We start from the raw sequence: 12,608 nt of genomic DNA, 5'->3' as shown, positions 1-12,608 counted from the left end.
GCGAATAGTACGGGGGGGTTAGGAGCAGCGGGGGTGCCGTGCGAATAGTACGGGGGGGTTAGGAGCAGCGGGGGTGCCGTGCGAATAGTACGGGGGGGATTAGGAGCAGTGGGGGTGCCGTGCGAATAATACGGGGGGGATTAGGAGCAGTGGGGGTGTCGTGCCAATAGTACGGGGGGGATAAGTAGTAGGGGGGGAATAAGGAGTAGGGGGGGGAAATAAGGAGTGGGGGGGGGAATAAGGAGTGGGGGGGGGAATAAGGAGTGGGGGGGGAATAAGGAGTGGGGGGGGAATAAGGAGTGGGGGGGGAATAAGGAGTAGGGGGGGAATAAGGAGTGGGGGGGGGAATAAGGAGTAGGGGGGGGAATAAGGAGTAGGGGGGGGAATAAGGAGTAGGGGGGGAATAAGGAGTAGGGGGGGATAAGGAGTAGGGGGGAATAAGGAGTAGGGGGGAATAAGGAGTAGGGGGGAATAAGGAGTAGGGGGGAATAAGGAGTAGGGGGGAATAAGGAGTAGGGGGGAATAAGGAGTAGGGGGGAATAAGGAGTAGGGGGGCCGTGCGAATAATACGGGGGGGAATAGGAGCAGTGGGGGTGAGTGCCAATAGTACAGGGGGGATTAGGAGCAGTGGGGGTTCCGTGCCAATAGTACAGGGGCGATTAGCAGTGGGGGTGCCGTGCCAATAGTACAGGGGGATTAGGAGCAATGGGGGTACCGTGCCAATAGTACAGGGGGGATTAGGAGCAGTGGGATAGCACGGGGGGGGTTAGGAGCAGTGGGGGTGCCGTGCCAATAGCACGGGGGGGATTAGGAGCAGTGGGATAGCACGGGGGGGGGTTAGGAGCCGTGGGGGTGCCGTGCCAATAGTACAGGGGCGATTAGCAGTGGGGGTGCCGTGCCAATAGTACAGGGGGATTAGGAGCAGTGGGGGTACCGTGCCAATAGTACAGGGGGGATTAGGAGCAGTGGGATAGCACGGGGGGGGGTTAGGAGCAGTCGGGGTGCCGTGCCAATAGCACGGGGGGGTTAGGAGCAGTCGGGGTGCCGTGCCAATAGCACGGGGGGGTTAGGAGCAGTCGGGGTGCCGTGCCAATAGCACGGGGGGGTTAGGAGCAGTCGGGGTGCCGTGCCAATAGCACGGGGGGGTTAGGAGCAGTCGGGGTGCCGTGCCAATAGCACGGGGGGGGTAGGAGCAGTCGGGGTGCCGTGCCAATAGCACGGGGGGGGTAGGAGCAGTCGGGGTGCCGTGCCAATAGCACGGGGGGGGGGTAGGAGCAGTCGGGGTGCCGTGCCAATAGCACGGGGGGATTAGGAGCAGTGGGGGTGCCGTGCCAATAGCACGGGGGGGTTAGGAGCAGTCGGGGTGCCGTGCCAATAGCACGGGGGGGTAGGAGCAGTCGGGGTGCCGTGCCAATAGCACGGGGGGGTTAGGAGAAGTGGGGGTGCCGTGCAAATAGCACGGGGGGGTTAGGAGCAGTCGGGGTGCCGTGCCAATAGCACGGGGGGGGGTTAGGAGCAGTCGGGGTGCCGTGCCAATAGCACGGGGGGGTTAGGAGCAGTCGGGGTGCCGTGCCAATAGCACGGGGGGGTTAGGAGCAGTCGGGGTGCCGTGCCAATAGCACGGGGGGGGTTAGGAGCAGTCGGGGTGCCGTGCCAATAGCACGGGGGGGTTAGGAGCAGTCGGGGTGCCGTGCCAATAGCACGGGGGGGTTAGGAGCAGTCGGGGTGCCGTGCCAATAGCACGGGGGGGTTAGGAGCAGTCGGGGTGCCGTGCCAATAGCACGGGGGGGGTTAGGAGCAGTCGGGGTGCCGTGGCAATAGCACGGGGGGGTTAGGAGCAGTCGGGGTGCCGTGCCAATAGCACGGGGGGGTTAGGAGCAGTCGGGGTGCCGTGCCAATAGCACGGGGGGGATTTGGAGCAGTGGGGTGGCGTGCCAATAGCACGGGGGGATTAAGAGCAGTGGGGGTGGCGTGCCTATAATACGGGTGGATTAGGAGCAGTGGGGGTGCCGTGCCTATAATACGGGGGGATTAGGAGCAGTGGGGGTGCCGTGCCTATAATACGGGGGGATTAGGAGCAGTGGGGGTGCCGTGCCTATAATACGGGGGGATTAGGAGCAGTGGGGGTGCCGTGCCTATAATACGGGGGGATTAGGAGCAGTGGGGGTGCCGTGCCTATAATACGGGGGGATTAGGAGCAGTGGGGGTGCCGTGCCTATAATACGGGGGGATTAGGAGCAGTGGGGGTGCCGTGCCTATAATACGGGGGGATTAGGAGCAGTGGGGGTGCCGTGCCTATAATACGGGGGGATTAGGAGCAGTGGGGGTGCCGTGCCTATAATACGGGGGGGGAGTAGGAGTAGTGGGGGTGCCGTGCGAATAATACGGGGGGTTTAGGAGTAGTGGGGGTGCCGTGCGAATAGAATGGGAGGTTAGGGCATAATTAACCGAACAGAGGTGCTGTGTCACGGTGCAAGCAGCTAGGCCTCATACTCCGGGAGACACAGGAAGTTGTTTGGGGCGCTAGAAGTCAGGGGCCGTGACGTCATTGAGAGCGGGCCCAAACCTCGCCACAGCCGCTAACCTCACCTCAGGTACCGTGGCGTCCACTCGCCTGCCCGCGTCTGGTAACCTCACGTCCACTGGCCGCCTGCGCTCCGTGCCTCTTACTTCCTATGCCGCTTTTCGGTGCTGTCCGTTTGTATCCTCACAAAATGGCGCAGCAGTGCGCTCGCTCCCGTCACGGGCTCCCCTGCCCGCTCTTCGTGCCCCACCTACCAGCCTCGCGCCTGCGCACTACGCACTGACCAGCCAATAACACAAGGCCTCCGAGTACGGCGCCCGCCCACTACAGTTGACGGCACGTGCGCGTGCGCGTTGTCCTCCGCGAGGAGAAATGATGCCTGCCAATGAGAAGACGAAAATTTGGAAGCACGCGCCCTAGCCAAGGCTGGACGTGCTTACATCAGCCGCACCCCCCCTCCGCACTGCAGTCCGCCAATCACAAGGTGGCAAAATTCTAATGAGCAGCTCGGACTACCTCCTTTGTTTCGCCTTATCGTTTGTTGTTGAGGGAAAAGCTAAAAGCAGATAGTTGTGGTGGGTAGGGGCTGAGTTCTCTGCATTTACTGCACAACATTTATGTACATTGGCCAAGCTTAACCGCACTAGCAGATACACATGTGGCACTCTGGCTACATAAAATGGTACGGTCTGTTGCTGGGGGGATAAATTCAATTCGGCATTGGGTTACGTATACCCTCGCGAGACGGCGCAGGCTTAGTTGTTGGGCATTGGATGAACACTTAGCGCGTGATTTTCTCGTTGGCCAATGGGAACGCAAAGTCAAATTACCTCAGGCGCTGCCAAGCTAGAAAGTGCATTTTGTGAGGCGCTTGGAGCAGACGTAGAGTGAGGGCTTTGGAGGCAATATCACTTTTTATAGTCGACGGGTGAGTACATAGGGGGCTCCCTTGCAAGTGTTACTCGTAAGATTAGTATAAAGGGGCCCTTAGGTTGTGTTACTTGTAATAAGGCCCATGGTCAGTGTTACTCGTAGGCTTAGTGCATAGGCGGTCCCTGACCCGTTACCTGTAGTGTTTCTGCCCAGGGTTAGCAGGTGTCACAGTGATAAATACACCCGTTTCATTTCACTTTTAGTCTTTGGACATTGAGTAGTAGACTGCTGCCTGGCTGAAGAGGTACTTTTTGGGGTTTTTCACTAAAGAGAGAGCTCACAGTAGTGGGATTCTAGCCCCATGATCCTTGAATGACCCAGTGGGTTTCTACTGCTGAAGGCCCTTGGCTGGCCCTGTATACTGTAAGTCGATGAGTGCCGCCATCGCTGGGCTTTTGTAATGAATAGTGAATGAGGGGATTGGACCACATAGCTCTCCTGGCCATGCGGTTTGTGGCTCCTACAGATACAAGAAAACGGTGATGTTACGGTTACAGCGTATCATTTTTATTTCCACAGATACAGTGTTGCGGCAGAAGTAGACACACTATGTTTTGCACACGTGGAAGACAGGTTTTATTGTTCAGGCACATCTGCCCGGGTTCTTGAAGGCGCTCGTTACCTGGCACAACTTGCTAGTAGGTGTTTTTTTCCACAAAAGTTTACTGAAATGCGTAAATAGAGTGGTTTAGTCCTGCTTTGTAATGTTGGTGTTGATAAAACATGGCTTATTTTGTTACCTGTTGGAGATGAGGCTGGGGTACATCTCCCACCTCCAGTCACAACCGACTACACCCAGACACTTAATGTTTTAACAACGTAAGATAAGTTTAACTTTATTTTTATTGAAGAAACGGTTGTAAACAAAACAGGTTAACCAACAGAGCACCGGGTACCCTTTTTGCCCCAAAACAGCATGTATGTCACCTTAGGTGCAGAAAGGGCAACTTTAATACTCACAACCACTCTTAGGTTAAGATGGAAGACAAAATGACTTGGTTTGTTAAATTCAGATATTGAAAATTAACTTTGGTTTTGTAATTTTTACGCATGAGGCCAGAGGGCTGGCCCACTCTTATTCTTTTTACGCTGTAATTAAACTGAATTTATCATTAACCCCTTAAGGACAACGAGCGGTCCCTAAACCCATTGAAAACAATGCATTTTGAGCCTGTACATGTACGGGCGTTGTCATTAAGGGGTTAAAGGAATATCCACAACAAGCAGTGTCTACAGAATGAACATGTGCAGGAATGCTAAATGCATACAATGGTGGGGCAGCTTACTTGAAGTCAGAGCAGCCATGTTTGTGTGTTTAAGCAAACGGTCCTGGAGTATAATAGGGTCACGTACGTGATACTAATGGGGGCTCCCTAAGCTTATGAAGAGAACTTGAAATAACAGAAGGCCACCCGATCCTTGATCTGTTTCATCAAAACCGCACAGTTAAAAAAATAAATGCTAAACTGAAAAACGTCTTTTGTTCATTATATGATTGTACGTAATACACTGAGGATGAAACTCAATGTAATGTTTATTATCTGAGATGCTCACACTACACCTATACATCCAGAAGCACACTGGCTCCATTTCTAAAAAAAGTTAAACCATCACCATATGTAATTAACTATTAATAAAATGTGCAATATTGCAAGAGTCCCTTTATAAATGAAAAAATGCAAGTTTCACCAACAATCTGTACATTATAGTAAACATGTCTATATTTGGTTATCATCGGGCGGGTGGGTTGGTGCCGCTGTTATTTAGTAGCCTATTCCTAGCAATATACATAAAGGTCACATTGCGTGGCTGTAGCCAGTTACAAGACGAACACATTTTTGCACGTGTTAGGAGTTCATTAAGCCCTGGAGAACGGAATGCAGTCTTTGTTTCACCTGGCAAACTATCTGTGCCCAGTGTCTTCAATATTTAGATTTATGTCTTTACAACAGCAGCACCAAACATCCTTACTGTTTTTGGCCAGGTCCACTTGATTAGTAAGAATGCTTAGAAGACTTGTCAGAGAACCCAAATTCCAATCATGTAAAGCTGAGCAGCCTAATAAAAACCAAAAAAAATACACCTTTACTGCACTATGGCAGATGACAGCCACATGCTTGATGGAGGTATAAGTTCCAGTTCAGCAGCAAAAACTGTATGTATGTTACCTTGCCGGATATTTGCCAATAAAATATATATATAAAATCAAATCGCTTGCACGATGCTTGGATCCCTTTTATCTACTCCCAGTTGTTGGGAATGTGCCTTTACCCGGGAGGCCTCTGAAGAAGTGGTGGACTGTGGGATTTCCGCTTATTACGGATGAGGAAGGAGTATATTAGATAAGTTTGCAATATTCAATCATTTTCTAGCAGTCCAGCTGCAGGTTTCAACGTCATCCCATTAGGTCCACGAAGATGGCCTTCGTAGTTGTTTGTCCAAAGATGAAAGCTCCAAGGATGATCATGGCAACTCCATAACTGACCATTGCCCACCAGCTGCAATATCAAGACAGATGGTTAGGACAACACGCTTAGCATTCACTGCTTGTATACATGAACTGAGGATGATAGGGAGGGATTGAAGCAAGGTTACAGTCTTTGAGAGTGCTTTATACGCATGGGTTAGATGTGGAAAAGCCTGCAGAATCTCTTTTCAGTAAACTTAATCAGCACGTCTAACTTTCAGCCCTGGAGAAACACTATTCACACTGTAACGTGTGCGATATAATCTCTCGATTTAGTCAGATGCATTAGACGGTGACAATAACGGCCGCATAACAAGAATTGCCATGTGAAAGCACACAATCATCGTATATGAAACTGCAAGTGGTGGGTGTGCGTTCTTCTAAAAACGTAATCTGAATAACAGATAACTAACATTATAATCATGAGCAGTTTAAGAAATAGGTGCATTCCTTCCAGGAACCAGCCACTGTCCGTGCGATTCTTGCACAGTGCATCTGATCCTTACATGCAAAGCAGACTGGAATCCCTGTGACTTTGCGCACTCAGTAGGAGTGGAGAGACTCTATATGCAGTGCCCGAGGAATCAACATGAACACATTCTATAAATGAAAAGGCAAAGTGGTGTTTACCTCCTGCTCTTTTGTTCCTGTATTTCAGACAGCTTCAAATGTATTAGACAAAGACCTGTGCAAGACAGATAGATATTTAGATAAAGTGTCTCTTCTCCATCACAGAATACTCCTGCTCCCCTGTGAGTTCTGTCAAGCATAGCAGCAGTAGTGACAGAATATGCTGTGTTCAATACTATAAGTCATACACAAGCATGTTTGGTTAGTACAAAACTCTCCATTTCCACGACATGACATCTGACCTGGAAATATGAATATGAAGCATGCGGCAAGCCCTCCGATCAGGGATATAACTTTGCCAATGTCTGGAATGAAGAGCGCGAGGAGCAATGTGAGTAAAAACCAAATCACAGTCTGAAAGATCCGCCTGCGCTGTTCTCTGCCACTGTCTTCCCCGGGCTCTTGTGCAGTCATACGAAGCCAGAGACCCTCCATCACTGCCCTGCAAGAAAAAAAAACACGGCAAGGGTAGTGCACGCCGAGCTAATAGTCAGCAGCGGAGGACACTCGAGTCTCAATAACGACCCGTCTCATTAACGACCCGTCTCATTAACAAATATTAAATCATATTCTGGTGAAACTTCAGGGAACGTTAGCAGGGTCCCACCTCTAAATGTAACATATGTACATGCAGACTTGGTCATATTTTTACGTGTGTTATATATGATCTTATGCAATCTTTAGCTGAATCCCGTACTTAAACGAGTACTAGGAACACATAGCAATGTAATGTTATAAGACTCACCGGCCACAGAAGTGCAGGATAGGATATGAGGTAAGCACACACAGAATAATGAAGGCTCGCGCTACAGCAACCGCAACATCATTTGATGGAAATGAGAGCAGAACATCCTGGTTCACATCAGAGCCAAAGAGCAGGAAGCCACAAACTCCTAAACAGACAGAAATGACCAGTAAGCAAGCATGCTGGCAAATAAAACCACAATAATCATGGCTGCAGAAGAAAAAGGACCAGCAAGAAGAGAATATTACAGTCTAAAGGCCAATAAAAGAAGATCTCAACCAGCAGTCTATGCAAACATGTGGATGCACTAATTAAATAGGACAACAGAGAGGCAAGAATAATAGCGTTCAGTGTACACAGAAGAAAAAAAAAAAAAAGTAATGCCCCAACCAAAAGAGCAAGAAGGGGAAATTACTATCACTGGTGCACGGAGAAATGGTCCCAACAAAGAAGACAGACCAAGAGGTAAAGAACGGTAAAAGCGGTCCCACCACAAGCGGAGGGACTAAACAAGACATAACCATGAGAAGATAATATCCTCCAGGCTGGGATCAGGAGGACCAAATAGACACCAGGCAATAGCCAATAATGTAAGATAGGGAGGAGCAATTTGCGGAAAAACAAAAGAGGAAGCAGCCAAGAGAACAAGAGCAGGTTCTGATTGACAGAAAATAAGAACAAGAGGTCCCTGTCACATGCAAAGTGAAAATAAACATGGTAAGAAGACATCATACAAGAGAAAGAAATAATCACTAAAAGTAAGAACATCCAAACAAGCAGGGCAAGACCACTGTAAGAAAACATGGCACAGCCAAGAATCACAGAAGAGAAGGTACCAACCGAGTGCAACATAAGAATGGCAAGAAAAAGGTGTCCCAGCAAAGAAAACAAACACCAAGGCACCAACGTAGAGGTCAAGAAGAAAAGGCTCCTGCCAAGAAGGCCAAAACAAGAAGAAAATACAAGAATGGGCTACCCAAAAATGCAGAACTAAAACGGGGCAATCAAAAGACCTCAAAAAGGGAGGACCATAGTGAAAAGCACAAAGGAAGTGACAAGCACAAGCAAACAAGAAACAGTATAGAGACAATGGCCATCTGGAGAAGGGACCCACTAGTAGGAATGTCTTTAATAGGTAACTTAATAGAGGATTAGGGAAACAGGGAACAATACTAATTCAACAAACCGAAGCGAAGAAGTCTTCTCCCAGTTCCTTAATACATTAAAGTGCTGCATGAGAACCCCACACAGAGAAACACCATACATTTTGTGTCGATTCTTACCTGTACCAGTGTAAACACACAAAGCGATCAACATGGCCACCGTCACTATATAACCCCAGCATCTGATGTCCTGCTGCTGCAAGCTGCCATACACTGGCACACTACTCACATGGCACTGCCAAGGACAGTTTAAAACACAGTTACCAGAGAAGAGAGTTACGAGAAAGATCAAAAAAGAAAGTACACAGAGGGCAAATAAAACGAGAGACAATGTAATCGTGAAGTGGAATTTACCTGAAATCCAAAGCAGATTGTGGGCACTGCATTGAACACAGCAAGCCAGGAGGATGGGCTGAAAAGGTACCAAAGGAAAGAAGTCAAAGGGGATTAAGCATAAGATGTAAAGATAAGCAATGCAGGATCACTGAAAGGCGATACAAAGTAAAGGACTGACAAGAAACTCTGGGCAAAAGATTTTGCAGAAGTTCATGTCCACAGAAAAGCCGACAAAGAAAGAAGAACAAGATCAGGAAATATATGGATGAGAAAAGCAGAGCTGCACGGCACGTACACAGAAGCGGTCAGAGGGGAAGCTAGGAAGACATTCTGAGAGAGTGTGAGGGTGAATGACAATCAATTTTGTTTCCAAAAGGAAAAGCCCCCTGAATAGGCATGAAGCTTACTTCGTTGTCCGAAATGGAATGGACCAAAAATGAAACAAAACAATTGTCCAAATGGTTTTTGATTCATTAGTACACGTGTAGTGGACAGTGAACACGTAGAAAGAATAGCTGTGGCTTATGTGTACATCAGCATAGACATTACAGTTTCAAAAACTCATGGTACCTTGCTAGACAAAGCAAAGAACCTTAAAAGTAACGTGTAGATCTCAGTACCTGGTTGGGGCATCATTCGATGGACTCTCACTATTTGGCCAGATACAGCGGACAATGACTATAACGGTCACGTAACATGTGCCAAGAACACTGAGAAAACTGAAAGAGAAGCAATGAGACCCATTGGAGTACAGTGGTGTAAAAAGTCAAAGGAGGAGGTATACTGCTATAAAGAACACATGTAGAAATGGGTCCAGGACATCATTAAAGAAAGAACGGATGAGAAGGCGTGTAATCATTAAAAAGCCAAGTCAATGCGCGCATCAGCGTGAAACCCTTCCGAGACAGAATGCAGGGGTGTCCTCACCTGGCGTACTTCTGGACACTGATCTCTCGGGGAAGGGAAAGCGGCAGGATGAAGAGAAGACCGGTAACAGTGATGGTGAATTTTCTGTCTGCGAACCACGGCACACTGCTACCCGCCTCACTGTGCATCATGGCGCCAAGAACTGCTCCAGTGTGCCGTCACAAGCATAGAGACCACAGGGAAGAAACAGAGAAACAGCCCACTCCATTAGGAAGTGATTACCTTAACGTTACAAGATGTGTCATCACCAGACTCGTGTTTGATATGCTTAATAATATTTACAATATTACACTATGCTCTGTTAAAAGTACAATGCATTGATGTAGTTGGCAAGCAGCGTACGTCTGCAGGACTACAATGTAAAATACAGCAGCTAAGCCCACAAAGACTCAGCGGCATGGCTGCACTTTCTCCAGAACTAGATAAATTAGCACTGTAACGGGAACAGCTAGAAACACACCCTTACTGGATCACTTACGCTTGTCCAGCTGGTCCCCGATAATGATGAAGAAAGCGATGCAGGTGCCGAACGTGTACACGGCTATGAGAACCTCACAGAGCATGCCGGCGCTGCGTCCACAGACACCGCGCACCACTTCCTGGTACGTCCGCTCACTGCAAGCATCTGCACAGTATGCCAGGATCACCAGACCACTGATAACGAAGAGCAGGAGGACCTACAAACAATGGTAGCCACGTCTTGTCATATCCCTTGAATTTATGTATTGTATTAAGCGCTGCGTAAACTGTTGGCGCTATATAAATAAAGGATAATAATAATAATAATAAAATATGATCAGAGGCACGAACCAGGCTACCCAGCAGCAGAACACGGGAGGGTACGAAGAGTAGCTAAATCAGCAGAGCCTGTCTTCTGCTCACAAGTACAGGACAGTCAGCATATTCTTGAAAAAGCCACTCCTGCTTGCCCCGTTTACTCACCACCTGTAGAGATATTCCAGCAGTTATGCCTCCGGCAGCACTGAACGCAGCAGGAAAGTTTAATAGCCCGGCACCCAGTGCTGCATTAACAACAATGAAGATAGCCCCAGCAGGCGATGTTCCCCCAGCCAGCCTCCGCGACTCTGGGCTTGTCCCAACGCTAGGACTCTGCAAGAGTCTAGCCCTCTCTCCTGCATCCCACGAATAGTCGGCATTGATAGCAACATTTCCAAGGGACATTTTGCTTTTGCAGCCTCACAGCCTCTGCTTGTGGTGTTTAATCCTGGAAGTAAAACGGACACAGGGGTTAATAACACAAGAGAATATCTCAGAGTAATGGCACTGCACCAGATCTGCCTGGGCACTCAGGACTCTTTGCAGGGGTTAAGGTAAAGGTCATATCACACAGTCACGTTACCATGCGCGGAGGCCTGTGGTGTCTCAACATCATGACTGAAGCAAAATTGGACAAGAGTCACTCACGGAGCATTTTAACTGCTTCAGCCAGACTGGAAGCTTCTTCTGAGGCCCTTTGCCCGTTACTTGCCATTTTGGTAGGTACGAGAAAGAAGTTAAACATAAGGATTTCGGCCTCTGCCCTTCTGCACATGCCCACGGTACAGATTTGCCCTACATTGTTTGTATTCATCAAAGGCATTGTCTGCCCTTAACCAAGAGTTCAGTCCCCAAATTCTATTTGCCCCAAACTAAGGGGTCCCTGGGTCTTTTTATCAGCGTTAAGACTTTTTGCCTCTTAGCTACCCCACTCTGCATGCATGCATACTAGATGTACGAGGCCCCGGACTCCCTTTCCCCCTCTGCCTGCGGCTTCCATGCGCTGATCCATAGTTACCTGTTCCTTATTTCAAGTCCCCCAAATCACTAGCTGCCCTCCTTCCGTCAGCGGGGATAGGGTTAAACGAACGTTTTCGGGTAACAATGAATCTGCTCCCTCTTACCTGATCAGCTGAGCGGCTTCCAATCCCAAAGCACGTGATATGCTGCACAGGCATGTGACCGCTGCGCGCTGCCCTCTGGGAGATGTAGTTCATTTCCTGATGACGCTTTCCGTGCAGGGGGCGGGGCACGTACCGCCGTTAAGGGAAAAGCTAGTAGATCGTTACCCATAATGCAGTGATGCAACTATGACAGTTGCTGTAGGGGGCGCAGTAATTCAATTGTAAATATGCAAATGAGACTGTAGATGGTGGATAGACAGGGTCTGGATACACTTTTTTGTTGCTCTCATAACCCTGTATGCCAGACGTCTCTGCTTGTTACTACATCCTAATGAGCACAGGGTTACGTCTCCTTTCTCAAACATTTGTGCTAATACTAAAGGAAGAGCAATGCCGAGCAAAAGGTGATTCAGGTGATCTCTCACTGTTTTCTTAGCCACACAAACTACAAATGGATTTCGCTACCATTCTCAAGCAGAGCCCTGTGAATTAGGAACGGTCAGACAGCCGGTGCAGATAAGAAAAGAATTAGCAAGATACACCAGGCCTTCTACAAGAAGCAGTAAAACCCAAGAATAATCAGAAGTGAATGGGGAAAAAGGAAGACCACATTCCTGTTCTCAGAGGGACTTTATTGAAAAACCAGTACATGTAATTGGCAGACATTCATACGGATGCACCCTCCCAATACCAGCATCAGAGATGGATGGGGAACTTGGCAAGTGGAAAGAAAGGACCACGGTGCAAACTAAAAGCTTAAATCAAGTGACTACTAAGCAAATTTGCTACCAGAGAGGCTTAAATCAAAGGCCCCAGGATAGGCAGCACATCCCCTCATAACCTTTTTCTACAGACTTCCATTCAGCACTTGTACTACAGTTAATTTTGTATGCCATCTAGTACACATTGGGTTAAAGCCACCTTAACCAAGGCTCTTCCCCATCACAAGCCACTTGAAAGCAGTACCGCATTCTTCTTGGAG

At 48.6% G+C, this 12,608-nt stretch overlaps 1 protein-coding gene across 1 annotated transcript; it reads right to left on the bottom strand.

The window, feature by feature from the left end:
• Window positions 1–5,852: 5,852 nt before the first annotated feature.
• LOC149299372 (sodium-coupled neutral amino acid transporter 7) lies at window positions 5,853–10,907 on the bottom strand. The gene is made up of 10 exons (XM_089486520.1): window positions 10,668–10,907; window positions 10,204–10,402; window positions 9,726–9,867; window positions 9,419–9,517; window positions 8,817–8,874; window positions 8,583–8,697; window positions 7,300–7,447; window positions 6,797–6,996; window positions 6,555–6,609; window positions 5,853–5,955 (listed from the first exon to the last, which is right to left on the bottom strand). Exons 1-10 carry the CDS (start codon window positions 10,905–10,907, stop codon window positions 5,853–5,855), a joined length of 1,359 nt encoding a protein of 452 aa, XP_089342646.1.
• Between the last annotated feature and the right edge of the window lie 1,701 nt (window positions 10,908–12,608).

Source organism: Sceloporus occidentalis, unplaced genomic scaffold, assembly GCF_023333645.1.
Source record: "Sceloporus occidentalis isolate IW3139 unplaced genomic scaffold, rSceOcc1.0.p SCAF_29, whole genome shotgun sequence".
Lineage (NCBI taxonomy): Eukaryota > Metazoa > Chordata > Lepidosauria > Squamata > Phrynosomatidae > Sceloporus > Sceloporus occidentalis.
This window is presented reverse-complemented; position numbering and strand designations above follow the sequence as displayed.

Bases quoted from the DNA above. Each gene is read 5' to 3' on its own strand.
- LOC149299372 (XM_089486520.1), bottom strand. From the start codon at position 10,907: ATGTCCCTTGGAAATGTTGCTATCAATGCCGACTATTCGTGGGATGCA. The intron at 9,868-10,203 runs GTAAGTGATCCA...ACACTGGAGCAG, and splicing joins CGGGGACCAGCTGGACAAGC to TTCTTGGCGCCATGATGCAC. The intron at 6,610-6,796 runs GTCAGATGTCAT...TGTCTTGCACAG, and splicing joins CTTCATATTCATATTTCCAG to GTCTTTGTCTAATACATTTG.